The sequence below is a fragment of the Chenopodium quinoa genome, unplaced genomic scaffold (assembly GCF_001683475.1).
Source record: "Chenopodium quinoa cultivar QQ74 unplaced genomic scaffold, ASM168347v1, whole genome shotgun sequence".
NCBI lineage: Eukaryota > Viridiplantae > Streptophyta > Magnoliopsida > Caryophyllales > Amaranthaceae > Chenopodium > Chenopodium quinoa.
This window is the reverse complement of record NW_018743283.1, coordinates 599,291-618,508: the sequence shown is the minus strand read 5'-3', so window position 1 is coordinate 618,508 and position 19,218 is coordinate 599,291. Positions and strand designations below refer to the sequence as shown.

General features: G+C 34.2%; 4 protein-coding genes across 4 annotated transcripts; 2 read left to right on the top strand and 2 right to left on the bottom strand.

Annotated features, from left to right (window-relative positions):
* Window positions 1-43: 43 nt before the first annotated feature.
* LOC110735441 (probable serine/threonine-protein kinase WNK11) lies at window positions 44-1,231 on the bottom strand. The gene has a single exon (XM_021915633.1). The coding sequence runs from the start codon at window positions 1,229-1,231 to the stop codon at window positions 44-46; it is 1,188 nt and encodes a 395-aa protein (XP_021771325.1).
* Window positions 1,232-1,726: 495 nt separating this feature from the next.
* Window positions 1,727-7,355, bottom strand: LOC110735393 (alanine--glyoxylate aminotransferase 2 homolog 1, mitochondrial-like). The gene is made up of 8 exons (XM_021915579.1): window positions 6,822-7,355; window positions 5,964-6,194; window positions 5,083-5,253; window positions 3,678-3,821; window positions 3,415-3,594; window positions 3,071-3,296; window positions 2,269-2,382; window positions 1,727-2,163 (listed from the first exon to the last, which is right to left on the bottom strand). Exons 1-8 carry the CDS (start codon window positions 7,053-7,055, stop codon window positions 2,033-2,035), a joined length of 1,431 nt encoding a protein of 476 aa, XP_021771271.1. The 5' UTR covers window positions 7,056-7,355; the 3' UTR covers window positions 1,727-2,032.
* A 3,301-nt stretch (window positions 7,356-10,656) lies between these two features.
* Window positions 10,657-11,685, top strand: LOC110735440 (glutathione S-transferase T3-like). The gene has a single exon (XM_021915632.1). It carries the CDS (start codon window positions 10,657-10,659, stop codon window positions 11,683-11,685), a length of 1,029 nt encoding a protein of 342 aa, XP_021771324.1.
* A 448-nt stretch (window positions 11,686-12,133) lies between these two features.
* On the top strand, window positions 12,134-13,931 carry LOC110735361 (protein ALP1-like). The gene has a single exon (XM_021915536.1). The coding sequence runs from the start codon at window positions 12,217-12,219 to the stop codon at window positions 13,714-13,716; it is 1,500 nt and encodes a 499-aa protein (XP_021771228.1). The 5' UTR covers window positions 12,134-12,216; the 3' UTR covers window positions 13,717-13,931.
* Window positions 13,932-19,218: the final 5,287 nt, after the last annotated feature.

Genomic DNA, 19,218 nt, shown 5'->3' with positions numbered 1-19,218 from the left:
TTTTACTCTCAACTCAATCAATTTGCATATCCGAAACTTCAGGCTACTGCTCATCAGTCTCTTGAAAACTTATCCTGACCTCGCGCTCCTCACTTGTTATCTGAAGTAATTTCATCTCGGAACCATCTGAAGAACTCAGTTCTGTTTTCAGTTTTCCCAGAAGCTCAGAAACCAGTGACAATTCTGCATCAGACATTCTTGCTGACAACCCTTCTTTCTCCATGACTTCCTGAGTTGTATCATTGACCGGGAAATCAAATTTAATCGGCTCTTCACCAGCAATAAACAAAGTCATCTTAAAAGGACCAGTCTCCAAAGATTTCCCTTTGATTCTAAAAGGCCTAGGTTCATTCATACTCAGACTACTACTTGCTGCTACAGAGCTAGAAACACTCGGTTGAAGAAAGGAGTCATTCAAGAGTTCATTTGCTGTGGGTCTGTCAGATGCAGGCCTCAGACACTTCTCAATGAATCTCTTAACCTCAGAGTCTGTCACTTTGCTTAGTGCGTCAGGCATTATACGTCTCCCAACCCTTCCAAGAATGTGTTGATTGGATCTGCATTCGCTGTATGGTGTTTCCCGAGTAACCATCTGAAGCACACACATCCCAAAAGAGTGAATATCAACCAGCTCATTATGATGATTTTCTTTAAGAACTTCTGGTGCCATGAACTGAGGTTTGCTACAAAAAGTCGGCGTTTCATTCCCCTCCTCAAAAATCCACCCGAAACCCAATTCTCCAATCTTCACCCTGTCGAAGCTTCCATCAAAGAATATTTTATCACAGTCAATATCGCGATGAATGATCTTGGGATCATGTCTGTGAAGATGGTCCAACCCTTTAAGAATCTGAGTACACCAATTCTTGATCGCGTTTATATCAGTAACATCATGTTTCCTGACATACTCTCCAATATTCCCCAAAGGAAAAGACTCAGCAATCATGTTAATCTTTTCATCGCCAATCCAAACATTGAAGCAACTCACTACATTATCATGCCTCAATGAGTTCAACAGTTGAGGTTCGGCACACAAACGCTGGAGCAAGTTCTTGTCATCTCTCATTTCGCCTGTTACTTCTACCTTACTCCAAGCAATTTCCTTAAGATTAGCACCATCTAAGCCCTTGTAAACTGTCCTCTTATTACCCATTCTTATGATCGTGTCGTACCTTTTGTATTGCCCACTCGGATCTGTCTCAACAACCAAATCATTACTTGAAGAAGCCATTACTAACAACAATACAGAACTAGAAGATTGATTTGGGTTTGAAAAGGGATGATTCAAACTGTGTTTTGATGATTTTTTATGGAGCTTTGGTTTCAGTAATGTACGCTAGTTTATGTAGATTGACGAGAATTTTGTAGGATGTGAGTAATAAAATGAAGGAATAAGAACGTATATATATATATAGAGGAAATAGTATGACAGTTAGGATAAGTCAGTTATCAAGAAACAGAAAATAGCATTTCTTAATCTCTTTTTTTTTTTTTTTTTTTTTTTTTAAAAAAGCCATTTCTTGATTTTTTTTTTTTTTTTTTTTTTAAAAAAAAATTATTTTGAAACAAATCTCCATTTCTTGATTTTTTTACTTTAAAAAAAAGTTTTCCTTGCAACTTTTGTTTAAGAAAATCGGTTATTCTGTTAGTAACAGAATCAAACAGTAATCTTTAATCTTGACCCGTATAACAAAGTAAAATAAACCCATTTTGTAAGTCTAGCTGCTAATCCAGAAAATAAACTACTTTCAGAGTGAGAATAGGAGAAAGAGATTGACTGTAAAAATCACATCAAATTAGCTTGTTTCAAAGCACATATATCTAGTATTCAGAAAGGCAAATTTGAGCCATTACATGTGATGCATCAGTCAATATGGTAAAGTAAAAACCACGGATTCAATTAAAAAAACCCGTAAGCTACGGACAACTCCCACCCATAACCCCAGTAAAGATGTACAAACATCAGTTGAACATAAATTTAATAGCCCCTGGATCATGGCTTGCTTAGGGAGGCGGAACTATAAGCTGCCTTCTACAGCTTCGACATGGAATAGTCCAAAGCATCAACAAGAAAATCTGCATCATCTTTGCTGAAGCACATTGGAGGTTTTATTCGGAAAACATTTCCATGTAGACCACCTTTGCCGACAAGAACACCGAGCTCTTCACAGAAAAAGGGTAAACATTGGCAAACATCAGTATAGAAACATATGCGAGCAGGAAGCTGATAAATAATAATAAGCTAGCTACTGGAAGGAGTCCAATTACCTCTCATTTTCTCAAACAGAACTCCAGTTTCTGCCTTAGCAGGAGTTTTCTCTTTCCTGTCGGTGACCAATTCGACTCCCACCATCAAACCTCTTCCCCTCACATCTCCGATGACTGAAAAGCAGAATTTCAATTAGTGTCAAGTTAGTGAAGCTCGGGTGTACAACAAGCTCCATTCAGCTTATCAAGCAAAGAGAAATGAAAATATTGTGTATTGCTGTAAAAGGAAAAAAAAATTACAGCCATATGAATCACAGACTATCAATCAATCATTCAAAGCCTTAATCCCATAAGTGGGGTCAGCTAACATGAACCAAATTTGATTATTCCATGTAGTCATCAACATGAATCAAAGACTATATAAACAGATAATCCTAGCGTCAGATAAAAATAAACAAAAACACTAGTCTATCACCAGTTCAACTATTGGAATAGCATGACATGATACCGAGCAATTGTACAAAATAGGGATTAAGATTTGACTAGGTTCGTAAAACAAATAAAGTATCACTAGACTACTTGACCAAAAAGTAAACTTTTAAGTTAACCATTACCTATATTACTACATCCCTTGTTTGATTTGAGGTTCTGAATAGATACTCAATACTAACAATGAAAATTTGTTCAGAAGATTACCAGGAGGTTACAGGCTGTTATGCCACGACTACAGAAGTTTTAAACGACTAATGATATTCTCACAAACCTCAGCACATTCAAAATAAAAAACAACAGAAGAACTAGCTAGTCATATAGACAAAAACCAACCATATATCTTCATATAATTAATAATAGGAACACATACTATCATGCTTCTGCTGCAGAAGTTTCAATCGATCAATCAAATGGGTCCCTACATCAGCACAGTGTTGTTGACGCTTTTCTTTATCAATTACCCTCAGGACTGCAAGACCACCTGCAGAGCACACCGGGTTTCCTCCATAAGTGTTAAATTGAATTTTCTGAGCCAATACGCTAGCAATCTCAGGTGTGGTCACCACTGCTCCAAGGGGTAGGCCATTGCCAATTCCCTGCAACATTATATTAAGTATACTGGTCAGATAAATTGACAATTTCAGCGCAGTACAAAGACTGGCTACACTTGTTGTAAATCAACATAAGTACTACAGCTAGAGTATACTTAAAGACCTTGGCCATTGTCACTATATCAGGAATAACGCCTTGTGTTTCAAAGCCCCAATACTTGCTCCCTGTTCTACCAAATCCAGTTTGAACTTCATCAGCAATGCAGACTCCTCCAGCCTTACGTACCATATCATACACCAGCTTCAAATATCCAGGAGCTAATTCAACTGCTCCTCCAACACCCTAAACATAAATAACATGTACCGTTAAGTTACAGTAGCTAAAAGCAAGAAGCTTTTGAAGCACGAAACAAAGAGAAGGTAAACCTGAATTGTTTCAGCAATGAAGCCTGCTATTTTCCCAGATGTGCCATAATCAATGTAATCTTGAACATCCCTTGCATAAGCTTTCGCATCTGAACCAAAAACACCACGGTAGGGATCTGGATTGATCACATGATGAATATCACCCTGCATATGCACAGACATCCAATTGATTCAATCTTCTTGACTGTCACATATCTTACCAACAAGCCTTATCAACTACCATATGATGTCCATGGACATAAAAGTTACTAATAAAGCAATACCTACTTCCATGCTATAAGGGGAAACAATCTATAAAAATGATGGAAGAACAAAGTTGTACAGCATGAGGAGAGAGGCTAAAGAAAGGTGACACGGTTAAACCTTACACCTTGATTGTGAGGAAATATTTAGAGATGGAAAGAAAAGCAACAATTCACGAAAGAGAGAGCTGTCTTGCTACTAAGTTCAAACCATTAGAAACAGAACATGAAGCAGCAAGCTTTGGAATTGAAGTAGACCTTGGCGAGTAAATGCTATAGCTGTCCTTACTTATGGGCAGAATGTTAATGGGTTGAAAATGTAGGGACAAAGGAGTGATGCATAAGTTTTAGTTGGTGCAATTTTTATCTTAGTTTTTTTTGCTAATAGGCCTACCTTGACACTAATTTTTTATTTTCTTTCACCTTCTCTCTTAATTTCTTTCAGGTATTAAGAAAAAGGTAACCGAGGCTTTTCTTCACACAGGAGTCTCTTGTATGGCCATGCACTATAAATAATTAAATAGTGACCTTTTGTTGTGAGTAGCTTTTAATTATATTCCTTTAGGAGTTCTCTAAAGGTCATCATGGTCTCTTACAGTCTATTCTTGCAAATAATGATACGATGCCTGCTGAATTTCTATCTTCTTGCTCTGTGAACTCACTAATATTAATATCCAGAGAGTAAACCTTTTCTCACTTTAAGCTAGAGAATTCCATATGCTTATGAATATCACAAGAAACCAGGCCCTTTATGTCATTAGAAAAATCAGACTAGTGTACATGATTAGAAGCTAGATAATAGGGTTAGAACCTTTATAGCTTAGAAGACATAAGCTTTAGGTCCAAGATAAACAGGAAGCAAATCAGAAAATTAAGCAATAAGGACTTTGGCTTAAGTCAATACATGGCCAAAGAAGGCAAGGAGTGGCAGAAAATTTTGAAATGTGTACCAATCACTAAAGCGGGATTTTAAAATCCTTAGTAGATTTGTCAATGCATCACATGCAATCTAAAGTTACTCTATAGCAGGAAACAGAGGATCATAGCCAACTATTAAAGTATTAAACCAAGTAACTATGAACCAACAATCTTGATGAGACCTCACATGATATAATATTACGATAATAAGAATGAGTACTTATAGGGTTATCATAGAAAAGAACCTGTGGTATTGAATATTTCCATGTATTTAAAGCCGTCAATCCAATGGTATTACTACTTCCACCATGGTATGCATTTCTCAATGAAATCATGCCATGATTACCAGTATAAAGCTTTGCCATCAATGTAGCCAATTCATTTGCTTCTGTCCCAGAGTTGACGAAATAGACAACCTGCATAAAAATTTTACATTGATGAGCCAGAGATGTCATACCCTCATTTTCAAGTTCTTGTTCACTTGAGAGTTTAAGAGTGGAAAACAGTAAAGGGGAAGATGGTATGTAGACTTGTGAAGGGGATCATGATATATCTTGGAACATTACAAAACAATAATTAACCAAAGAAATGGAGAGCATAACTCTATTTTCTAAATCAAATGAGAAATTAAAGTAAATAAAAAAAATTGATGATGTATGAAATGTCAAATCAAGTTGATGTTAAAGGCAATGTTGTGAAAAGTCATGCACAACTATGGAGGAACATTTCATAAAATTTAAGATATGTTTCCTGAGCCAAGAACAATTTTTTTTTTTCTTGTTCAGCTGATTTTTTCTTGTTAATAATGAATGCAGAAGGTTTTGTTAACATAAATTGTAAGAATTGAAAGCATAATTGTAAATTAACAACCCTGTCATATACTAAAACATAGGATTCGGTTCATCAATTTGAGGAAAGCCTTGAAATCACCTAGTAAAATTATGAGTTAAATACTCCACAGTACTCGTAAAAAACATCTATGACTAGATTAACAACAAACAACAAATTCCCTAGAGTGCAAGTAATGAGAGATGATGATCAGATTAGTGAGACATGTCAAATTAAAACAATAAGCAACATAACTTTGCAATGGTTAAAGTGGGCAATGTAGGTTAAGAGAAGCAACCTTTAGATTTCCGGGCATTTTCGATGCCAAAGCCTCTGCAAAGTCAGCTATGGCATGGTGCAAATATATAGTTGTCGCATGCTGAAGAAGTTTACTTTGCTCTATTACAGCATTCAATATATCAGGGTGGCAGTGGCCACAAGACACAGTCACAATCCCGGCAAATGCATCAAGATAGCGTCTACCCGTCTCATCAAACAAATACTGCATCTTTCCCTCCACAATATTCAGCTGAACAACCATGAGCATAGAGTTAAGTACTAACATAGAGGCATAAAACATCAGTGGCAAAACTATATACAGTAATGTAATTCAAAATTAAGGCTTCAATTATTTAACTTTCAATTTTTATGTAACAATGTCATGTAATTTAATATTAAGCCGTTCATAACAATCTAACAATGACATATAACAACATTTTACATGAACATAAAATGAAGTACTTCATCCGTTACATATTACTCGCAACAACGGAATATTTTATGTCTCACAAATAATACCCCTTTGTTGCGAGTAATTCGTAACAGAGTTAAGCAGGGTCATTGCTTTGAACAATGAACATAGCTCGGCCCGACATTGATAGCAACTGAAAGCAATAACATACACAGTTTCTTCCATTAAATAAACTCCCTCATTCCGGATTCAATAATCATATGGCTAATTCAAATTACACTATCAACACGACTATTATACCCGACACATAGGAGAATTTGATTAACACTTGATCAACAACAAATTCAATCCAAAATCTACTGCATACCCACATCAATAAAATACTCAAAATATGTAATCAAATCTTAAAACCCATAAAACCAAAACAAAAATGAAGGAAAGATTAAAGGGTATTTAAATTCTTACTGGCTTTTGATAATAGTGAAAAAGAGAAGGACCCAGATATTTTTTGCGCTTCTGAAAAACTTCATCAGCTAATTGCCCTGTATAAGGCTTAGGTTGGTAATCAAATTCAGGGATTTTTGGAGGTTCCAATGATGAAGAAGAAGAAGTAGAAAGAGTGGCGAATCCCGAGGAGAGAGAGTACTGATTTCTGCATTTTTGCAAGCATTTCTCCCTCAAAATTCTTTGTAAAGCCATCTTCTATAGAAAGATGGCAGCTTTGAGAATCACGCTTTTAATTGAATTGGAGTGGAGTTTGTGCGAAAGTTGTAATGATTTTATAGAGAGACGTTTAAATTAAATTAAATATCCATACAAATTGTAGAATGAAAATTAAGAAAGCAACAATTCATGGGGTGTTTACAAAAAGAATAATAGATTTTGAAGAGATTGCTTTAATTGTTTCTTTATTCATTTGATTTGGGTGGTGGGACTGCTGACTGTAAAGTGATGTGGAGAATATACTCTCATTTATGGAAATGGATTAGAGACATGTACATTGGATTATTTGGGTAGTAAGTAATATAGGCGGTATTTGATTCCTTAGTCCATTTGAGGGAGGTATCATATACTCCGTATTCATATATTACATAGTCCATAATCACATGATCATATGAGATTAAAGTTTGTTTTTTTTTTTTGTTTGAGGGAATAAAGTTTGTTTACTTCATATGACATTTACTCTTTTTTTTTTTTTGAGGGAATAAAGTTTGTTTACTTCATATGACATATACATGTCAAAAAATATATAAATGTCGATGATCAATTAGTTTAGTTGGTTAAATTCTTGAACGTAGAAGTTCAAATTTGAGATCAAATTGCGTGTACATCACTTGTTATCTCGATTCTCTTACACCAAAAAAAAAGTGTGTTTATATAAGTGGGATAGTTAGAGTATTAAAATATTGTAAGAGAAATATATTGTAGTGAGGTTAATGTTTTATTGAAAAGAAATGAATGTGAGACTGTGAGAGGATAGAAATAATGAAAGGAGAAACTATATAATTAGAATGTACTAAGAGGGAAGGAATAATAATAATAATAAATAATAATAATAATAATAATAATAATAATAATAATAATAATAATAATAATAATAATAATAATAATAATAATAATAATAATAATAATAATAAATAAAATAATAATAATAATAATAATAATAATAATAATTCTAGTGACATTTTGAGTAATCCTAGTGAGGTCGCTGCCCCTAAACTCATGAAGAAATGGGCAGATATGTATTTCACAAAGATTACCGCTTCTGCAGAATCTGCTTATTCTTTAACTCCTCGACAATCAGCATTATGGAAATCACAGCAGGGTGATCACACCTCAGCTTGGCTTCGGGCGGTTCCTATTTCGGGGTTGGGTCCGACGATGAACGCTAAGACTTATCGTTTTGTGTTGTCCTATCGGTTGGGTGTTCCATTATTCTCTGTCTCGACGTCGTGCTCTGCTTGTTCGAGGGTTTTTGCTGGAGATATTTTCGGTGATCACGCGGTGTCTTGTGCTGGTATTGTGGGTATTAAACATCGACATAATGTTGTTCGGGATACCCTTGTTGATGTTTGCTATCGTTCTGGGATTTCAACGAGAAAGGAGGTTGACATTGGGTTGGCTGGAGGGAACGACGAGGCCCTCAGACCTGCGGATGTGTTACTTTATTCATGGGATCGTGGTCGCGATGTCTGTGTTGATTTGACAGGGTCTTCTCCTTTGACACAGTCAGGGCTATCTGACTTTATTCCTGGGCGGGTTGTGGCTGATGCTGCTCATCGGAAGCGGGTTAAGTATGAAGCTCGATGTCAGGCGATTGGATATGGTTTCATTCCCTTCTCCTTTTCTTCGCTTGGGGAATTAGAGAAGGAGGCTGTTGCGTTACTGAAGCGGATTCAGAGGTTCTCGACGACGCAAGACATTGGGGCTCGTGCTGCAGCTCATATCTTCACTAGGGTAGGATTTGCTATATCTAGAGGAGTGGGGGCCCAGATTGTATCTCGGCTTCCCATTAATTTATTGTAGGTTGTATGACTTTTGTGTTTTGAGATATAATAATAATAATAATAATAATAATAATAATAATAATAATAATAAAAATCTAGCCTTTCTTTCCTCTCTTCTCTCTTTAAAACCCTAGCCTCCATTGTTGACTTTTTGGAGGGGTTTCCATCGATTTTTATAGGTGAAAAGCCCCAATTGTTTGTTTTTGTGTGCTTTTTCTATTGTTTTAGGTTTATAATAATTCTTCCTCTTCTAGGAGGAATATTTCTCCCTCGAAAGACAGGGTTTTTCTTCTTCTTTAGGAGGATTTGGCTCTTTCGAAAGACCGAGTTTCTCTTCTCTCTTTTGAGGGAGGAATTGATTTTTTTATTTTATGGATTGCTATAGAGTTGTTTCATGGGTAAAATTTTGTGTGGGATCGAAAAAGAGGTTAATATTTCAATTACAATCTAGCGAATCAGACGAAAATTTCCTGCACGGCTACAACAGATCGATAGACCCCCTCGCCGATGAAGGTTGTAAATCACAGCGATATGAAAGAGGGTATGAAGAATGTACGATTTGCAACAATGATCGTAGCTTTGCTTACGAAATGTTTTTATTTGATTCAATTATTATGTATTCATTAGATCTAAATCTCTTCGTAAATGTCGTATGACTTTATTTATGAATCAATTTTATGTAAAAAAAATTATTAGAATGTAACTTTTTGCCAAAATAAAAAGTGTTGTGTTTAGTAAAACACAGAGAGATTTGTCTTAAAAAAAACATGGATGAAGCGATAATTCAACCTTTGATATGCATATTCTTCGAGCACTCCCAGCAGTGAGGAGAAAAGCCCTCACGAGTAAAAATAAGGGTGTAAAAAAAATACCCGAGCATTACGTTAGTGAGGGAAAAAACCCTCACCGTTGAGAGCTATGGAAAACGCACAAGAGTTGAGGGGAAATACTCGTGAGCAGTAACAAGTGGGCCCCACTCGTACACGCGTCTTTCCCTTTTTTTTCCCTTCTGGCTTGCAAAACGACGTCGTTTTGCCTTAAAGAAGGGCGAAACGACGCCGTTTTGAGGGGCAAAAAGGGAAAAAAAATAGGGGGCAGCTGGCCTGACGCGCGTCAGACCCAGCCAATGGGGATGCGACAGGGCTTTATCCTTCCAACCAATCAGATTTTTTTGCTTTTATTACAACGGTTATATTTTTGTAAGGTAAATATAACCGTTGTAATTATAAAAAAAAAAAAACAAAATTCACTAACGGATAGATTTTTTTTTTCTCTATAAATAGACATGCATTTTGATATATTTTGATATACTTTCAAAAAACCTATAAATACTACAAATTTCCTTCTTTTCCCAATTTCTTTGAGTTATTTTCATCATTTTTATTATTATTATTATTCGTAAAAAAAAAACCTCAGTTATTATTTAGTATTATTATTATTATTATTATTATTATTATTATTATTTTTATTATTATTATAATTATTATTATTATTACTAGTAGTAGTAGTAGTAGTAGTAGTGTTAATTTAAAAAAAGTAGTAGTTTTATTGGTATTCTTATAATTATTATTATTATTATTATTATTATTATTATTATTATTAATTTCTTTATTATTATTTCTGTTAAATTTATTAATCCTTGAAAAAAATCGTATTATTATATTGTCAAAAAAAGTAGTATTATTATTATTATTATTATTATTATTATTATTATTATTGTTATTATTATTATTATTATCATTATTATTATTATTATTATCATTATTATTATTATTATTATTATTATTTTGCTAATGGATCCTAACAAACCAGATTTTTCTAATTATTTTTCTGATTTGGGTGATGATTTTGTCACTAACCCTCGATTTCAAACCTTCCTTCAACGAATAGCTACTCAATATCCACCGCAACAAACACCTCCTCAATTTCCACCACAACAAACACCTCCTCAATTTCCACCACCACATTCACCTCCTGTTTATCAAGGGAGCAATTCTCAATATGAAGATGAAATGGAAGAAAGTGTTCCAGATACTCCACAATACCCTCCACCTCCTCCAAGAGTGTCTGTCAATCAAAACCAACCACTTACAAAAGGGAGTCGAATGTGGTCTGTTGCGGAGGATGAAACTCTTATTGGTTTGTATCTGCAATTCAGTGAAGATGCAATTGTTGGTACAAACCAAAAAGCATTTGTGCTTTGGAGAAAAATTTCAGCGGCATATGATGAAGCGCAGGCTGAGAAACCTCACATTCTACCACCAAGACCTTTGAGGAGTTTGGAAAGTCGTTGGAAAAGGATGGCAGCTGATTTAATACAATGGAGTAGCTGCTATGACGAAGCAGGAAGGGTTACAGGAAGTGGCTACAACGAAGCAGATCGAATTAATAACGCCAGTAAGTTATTATATGCTTCCTCCAAGCCTACTCAACATAATTTTAATTGTCACCATGGTTGGGAAATGGTTAAAAATGACCCAAAGTGGAGGACAAAACTTAGGTGGGCGTTGTCAAGAGAGGAAAGATTAGCTGTAGGTGATGCCGTCGAAGATGATAGTAGTGGCAGTGATAAGCGATGTAGAACCGTAGAGGAAGGTGATACACCATCCACGGGTTTCTGTTCTGGAGGTCTTCCTCGACCCGATGGTGTTAAAAAGGCAAAGGCCAAGCGTAATAAGGGAAAAGAAGTGGCTTCTGATTCTTCAACCATTGGTGAGAAAATGAAGCAGAATAATGCCTGTAGGGAAACAGAGGCACAAATACGGTTGAAGAAGTTGGATTTTGACATGGAAAGGGAGAGGAGGAAACAAAAACAAGTCTAAATTCAACAAAAACAAGTTGACATACAAGAGAGAAGGCTGAACTATGAAATGCTGCAAGATCTACTTTCAAAGGGTACTGATCTAACTCCCGATGAAGAGGCCTACAAGGAGGAATTACGTGCAATGCTATATGGTAAAAGGCACGTGTGACTTGGAGATTTGGCTTATGTTTTATTTAGTTAATGTTAACTTTATGTTTTATTCAGTTAATTTAATGTACTAGTGTTTATTTAGTTTATGTTAAATTTATGTTTATGTAATGTTAAATTTATTATTAATATTCAGTTAATTCACATGTTTTCTTAGTAATTTGAAATTGATAAAGCTGATATCTGATAAAGATACAATCTGACACGCGTCACATGTCACCTCTGCTCAAACATCAATAACACTGCACAATCACATGCTAAAGTAATGCACTGAATTGTCACCTCTTCTCAAACATCAATAACACTGCACAATCACATGCTAAAATAATGCATTGAATTGTCACCTCGAGTCACATGCAATTTCAATTCCACTTTAACTCACATGCAAACTTACCACTACCATCCAATAATGACTTTCACATTTTCTATATATACCTGTGTTATTATAAACGGAAACAATCCCAAACACACCAACTACCTAACCAAAATAAAAATGTCTTTCATTTCTTCCACCTCAAGCTCCTCTTCTGATGATTTCTCCAAAAATCATGAATTTGATTGCTTAGTTGATGAGTATGTAGCAAATCACCTACCTCATAGATTACTTCCTCCAGACCAACCACAAGAACCTCCACTAAATAATGAAACTGAACTATCAACGGAGCCCAAAAGGGATAGGGAAAGAGAAAAAGGGCATGTGCAACTATACAACGATTATTTCGCGAATAATCCAGTGTATAACGACAACCAATTCCGACGTAGATTCCGTATGCAACGGTCATTGTTCTTCCGCATTATGAGCAAAGTGGTTGAGGGGGATCAATTCTTCCAGCAACGTCGAAATGCAGCTGGGAAGCTTGGTTTATCACCGTTGCAGAAATGCACCGCTGCAATAAGAATGTTAGCGTATGGCGTAGCCGCAGACGCTGTGGATGAATATTTACGTCTCGGCCAAACAACCTCTAGGCAGGCATTGCAACATTTCTGTCAAGGGGTTATTTCACAATTTGAAAGTGAATATCTACGAAAACCTACAGATGAAGATTTAAGGAGAATCCTTCATCAAAATGATCTGCGTGGTTTTCCAGGGATGATTGGTAGTATAGACTGCATGCATTGGGAGTGGAAGAATTGTCCTACTGCTTGGAGGGCACAATATGCTGGTCGTAGCAAGAGTGCAACTCTCATTCTTGAAGCTGTTGCTGATCAGGATCTATGGATTTGGCATGCGTTCTTTGGAATGCCTGGGTCATGTAACGATTTGAATGTCCTTTACCGTTCACCGGTATTTGATGATGTTTTACAAGGTCATGCACCACCCATAAATTTTACGGTTAATGGACATCAATATGAGTTGGGCTACTACTTGGCCGATGGGATTTACCCGAGATGGCCAACTTTTATACAGGGTATAACACATCCTCATGTTAGAAAAGACAAGTTGTTTGCTGATCAACAAGCAGCAGTTCGGAAAGACGTCGAACGGGCTTTCGGAGTTTTACAAGCTAGGTTCGCTATACTACGACAACCAGCACTTGCATACGACGAAGATATTCTCTGTGATATTATGAAAGCCTGTATAATAATGCACAACATGATCGTCGAGGATGAACGACACAACTACGCACGTGCAGATGTTTTGAGACGATACTACGAAGAAGATCGACCACAACGTACGGTGAGGCGGGCAGACCCGAGCACAAGTGCCACGGTGTTTAACAACGAGCCATTTGAATTCAACGTCGGGCGACCACCCAACATTGATTTCAACACGTATTTGGAGAGAAGGATTTCCCTTCGTGATAGAGAAATTCATTCATCTCTGAAACAAGATTTAGTGGAGCACATATGGCAGAACTTTCGTCATAATGCGGTTGAATAAATAATTTTTTAGTTTGTTATTTGTAACCGTATCGTTATTTATGTTTTAATACTCGTGTTTGTATTTTATTTTAGTAGAACCACTTTTATCTAGTTCGTACTTGTACCGTTATTTAACATCCCATGTGTTTGTATTACCGTTATTGAAGTTCCCATGTGACTATTTAATGTGTTCATTACAAAAATGTGCTACTAATTCAAATGTTAAATTATAAATAAAACGTAATTGAAAAATAAAAAAAAATTATTAATTATAATTAAAACGTAATTGACAAATAAAAAACAATCTTATTAAGTTATAATTGAAACGTAATTGAAAAATAAATATAAAAATTATAAATTTTTATTATATTATTTTTAAACGTAATTGAAAAGTAAATATAAAACTTATAAATTGTTATTAAATTATACATTTTTATTAAATTATTTTTAAATGTAATTAAAAAATAAATTATTTTCACATATTTTAATTGTATTGGAAAATTAAATATGTAGTATAAACATTATTTCAAAATAAAGATAAAATAAAAAGATGATGTGTATTATGGTGGGGTATAGTAAATAGTGGAGGAAAAAGTGATGAGAGGTTTTTTTTTCTCCTCATTGATGTAGTGAAAAAAACATTTGATGAGAGAAATTGTATGGGAGGAGTGAGAAAGTGGGTAGAGAGAGATTGAGAGGTTTTTTTTTTCCTCACTGCTGATAGTGGTCTTCCAAGAGGCCCAACCGATCAACGAGTCAACAACCTATTATAACAGGTAAGTATGACACTTGTCAACACACGATTGGTCCAAAATAAATTTTTTTTAGGGTTTTTCTAAGCTATCCCCCCCAAGTAATTGAATTTCTAAGATGTACCCATGCTTTTTCAAAGTTATAAGTTGTGCCCTCCACTTCACGATATTTTATCAACAATACCCTTTGACAGTCATATCTGTTAATGAAAGTTAAGTTATTTTATCGACAATGGTGTCATGACGTTATTTATTTGACACATATCCCATTCTAATTGGTTTAACACTTAAATAAAATAAAATAAAATATCATAAAATAAAATAATAAAAAAGCTTATTGTTAATCTCAAAGGTTATTGTTAATAAAAATTAGTGAGGTTGAGGGCACAGCTTAGACGTTTGAAAAAGTATAGACACAACTTAAAAAACGAAGAAGTTTGGGGGCATAACTTAGAAAAACCCAAAAATTAAAAAATAAAACCTTATCAGCCACTACCCTCTCCTCTTCCCCCACCGTACACCCTATCCTAACCCCCAGCCCCATCGAAAACCAGTCAGCCGCCCTTCCTCGATCAAAGGATGACCGACCCAGCCCCACCCCAAAAACAACCACCCTTCCTTCCCCCTCGCTGGAAACGACCCCCTTCTTTCCCAGCCCGCCATCGGGGAAAAAAAAAGAGAAGAGAGCACCAAATGCCAATGTAAAAAATCGTGTCCAGTTCAACTTTGTTGATAACAACTTACTTTAGAAATAACTAGATGAAGCCCGTGCGATGCACGGTTTGTTTGAATTTTTTTAATTTTTTTTCTTGTATTTATGTGATAATTTGTTACATATTTGGATAAAATTTCTGATATCAAAAGATAATATTTATATTTAATTAATTTAAACTTAAAAATATCATTCGTCAATTTTGCTTACATGGCATTTGAATTAATTAATTCTAAAAGAAATTAATAATCTCTTATTTAATTGGCTACCACTAAAATTTACTCCCTCCGTCTCATAATTACAAACAAATAACTCTAAAAAGTACGGTTTTTAAGGAGGATGGAAAAAGTAAAGGAATATAGTATGAAAAAAGATAAAAAGTGAAAAATGTTGTATGGGGATAATAAAAAGTAGATAATATTGTATAGAAAATTTAAAAAGTAAGTAATGATTGTTTGGGTATGTGTGTACTTTGTATGAAAAAGAGAAAAAATAAGTAATGATTTTTTAGGTATGTGTGTAATTTGTATGGAAAAGCTAAAAAGTAAGTAATGATTAGGTGTTATTTTAAGTAATAGGAGGAACATTTTGGGACGCCCAAAATAGTATATTTGCCTGTAATTATGGGACGGAGGGATTATATTCCTACGTGGTGCATTGAAAAAACTAAATCCTACGTGGCTCTCTAAAAACTCATGAAAAAAACTCCCCTTTATATATATATATTAGATTTGTTACATATTTGGATAAAATTTCTAATATCAAAGGATAATATTTATATTAAATTAATTTAAACTTAAAAATATCATTCGTCAATTTTGCTTACGTGGCATTTGAATTAATTAATTCTAAAATAAATTAATAATCTCTTATTTAATTGGCTACCACTAAAATTTATATTCCTACATGGCGCAATGAAAAAATTAAATGCTACGTGTGTAATCCCCCATATTTTTAATTTAATAATAATGTATTTATTTAGTATTTATTTTACAAATACTTTTATATTTTTCTTATTTTATAAGTATGAATTTTATTTGAGGTAAAGTATTAAGATCTTAATTATTTTCAAACTAAAACTACTAAGTTGTGATTAGCCCAAACACTTAATTCCTCTTATTCAAACCCAAATTGCAAGTTCCTACTCCTAATTCTATTTGGGTTAGGAATTTAGGCCCAACTTTTATAAAAAAAAAAAAAAAAAAAAAACCCACCTTAACTTCTCTACTCCTCTTTCACGGGTGATAAAAGAAAAAAAAAGGGAAAACCCTCACTCTCTTCATCCTCCTTCACGACATTTAGAGAAGAAAAAAAAAAAAAAAAACACCACACCGCTGCCAGCACCGCCGCGCCGCCCAGCAGCCTCCCTCCCTCCCTGCAGTTCGCCTTCCTCTCTTCTCCTTCCTCTTATTTCTCTTCCTTTATTCTTGTTATTTTGATTTAAAGATTCAAGTTTTATTTGATTTCAATTATAAAATTATTGTTATTAGGCTTTAATAGTATGTATAAATTACAAAAGATTATAAATTTATGGGTTTTAACATGTTTAAAGTATTATATTAATTTTCAGATTTGGGTATGTATAAATTTAGGGTTTAAAGTGTTGATTTTTCATGTTTTAAGGCTTAATAACGTACTAAACAAATTACTTAATTATTCTATGTTCAAAGTATGTCAAAGTATGATTATTTTGGTTGTATATTAATTTTCAGATTTATTAAAGTTTCAATCTTTATGAACAAGTAGTGTTAATTTCATGTTTTTAGGCTTCTAAACCTATAAAATAATTATTGTGAGTATTTTGTGATTAAAAAAGCTTTGAACTTGATATTCTAACTTTAAAAATAATTTTCAGATTTTATACCTTTTATTTTGAAGCCTCTAATTGCATTGAATTGATATATTCTTGGGTTTTTAACACACTAACTTGCTATATAATGACTATTTCAAGTAATTATGCTTATGGGGTTATTTTATATATTTAAAACAAAATTCCAGATTTAATTACCTACTTTAAAGTTGTTGTAATTTGATATAAAACACTATATTTTCATAATTCTAACATGTAAACTTAAAGTTGGGATGTTATATTACTAACTTTGATTTTTGGGGACAATCTAAAGACCTTGTTTTGGTAATTTAAGAGGTTTTAAAGTAGTTTAGTATTGCTGTAATTTAAATTGCTTTGGTATTGATTTATTCCTAATTGTTTGGTTTAGGAGAGGACTTTGTAGAAGGCGACTTCTAGTTTTAAAGTGGCCAACCGGATTGTTTATACAAGGTACGTACAAGATACGAAACCTTGCTTGTAGGTGCATGTTTAAGGATGGATCGAGAACTTAGTATCATGTATAGGATTGACTGGGTTAAATTGTCTGGTTATACATTGTGAATTTCAAATGATGTGCACTAGTTTATAATGCAAGTATTATTTGTGCTTTATTTATGCAAGGTGCGCTTAAAGGCAAAGGTATGTGATTGGTGTAAAGATCAAATTATTACTCATTCAGGATTATGTAAACAGGATGAGTAAAGGAGGAATTCAAGTCTTGTAAGACGAGGTTAAGGTTTTGGGGTGCCTTATGCACTCAAGGTGTTTATACACCGAGGTAGTAATGGAATAAATAATAAATGTTGCTTGCCACTAATAAATCAAGAATTGAAATTGAAAAGTTGTTTTACTTGATTGAATTGATATTGGATTGATTGTATTGTTATGCATGAGTCATCACCAAGTTTAAACCTGTAAATCACGTAAAGTGCAAGATGGATGAGCAATAAAACTCTGGATTGGTGCACTTCTGGAGTAATGACAATCAGGGGTTGGGGTACATGGGGTATTAACCGTGTACTTTTCTCGAGGCCGTCTGATCTACGAGTCTCTTCTTTCAAATATTATTTTTTTCTAAAACTAGGAGTTAGGTGAGATCTCATACTAACTACGGTCACGGAGTCGCGCCCGTGGTCGTTGGATGTTTATTGATGTTTCCGAAAGGAGGCATGGGGTTTTTCTTTATTGATGTTCCAAATGGGACATGGGTTGGACAACCTTGTCTATTGCTAAATCCAATGAAATAAATAAACGAGTCAGTTAATATTAAATAGTGAGGTCTTAATAAATTTGTGAATCGAGTCGTGAATTGAGTCTATATTTAATGATGCTTGTGCTTGAATACTAGTAGCATGTTAGGTATTTTCTCAATTCGTTTTCGCAGCTTGTATGTACTCAGCTTTGCTGACTGCGTGCTTTTGTGTGTGTCTCTCTTTGGTCATGGCCTTCGCCTTTCAATGACTCTGTGACGATCCAATTTTTACACTTGTAATATTGGGGAGCAGAATAACCGCAGGTTCTTACACATGCAGCATTCATCAGGGTTGTGGGATCTTGAGTGGAGAGTTGGTTGTTTCCATATTATTTATTTTGCAAAGTTGGAATTTAATTTAATTTGTTTTTAGATGACACTAATTCTTTTGAGTTTGAAGTTATTAGGACTCTGAATTTAATCACTTACTACTTTTATTAGGTTTTGAATAAGGGCCTTAATGGTTCCAACTTGTAATACTTATTTTGATTTAATTCCTTTGTTTTGAGGTTTATTTAAAACTGTTTTGGTTTTCCGCTGCTAATTTCTGAGATAGCCTTAACGTTTGAACACGTGGCGGTAGCACACCAGTAATTCTCTTGAAATTGTTCAGGTTATATACAGGTTTCTCACAGGTTTTTAAGAGAGAATTATTGGGGTGTTATAACGTGGCTCTCTAAAAACTCAGGAAAAAAACTCACCTTTATAAATATATATATTAGATTAGATTATTTGAATATACAACCATCAAGTACCAACATTCATACGTAGTGTATTATTATTAATATTTATATCTATATTTTATTTTATTCATACGTAGTGGGTTTTGGGGATTGAATTGTGAGTTTTTATTTCATTTATTTATTTATTTATATTTTTGGTGTACATGTAATTTATCTATATAATTGAATTTTTATTTTTTTTCCATGAAAATAATTTGATTTGTTGATTTTAATCTACGTGGCATTAAAATC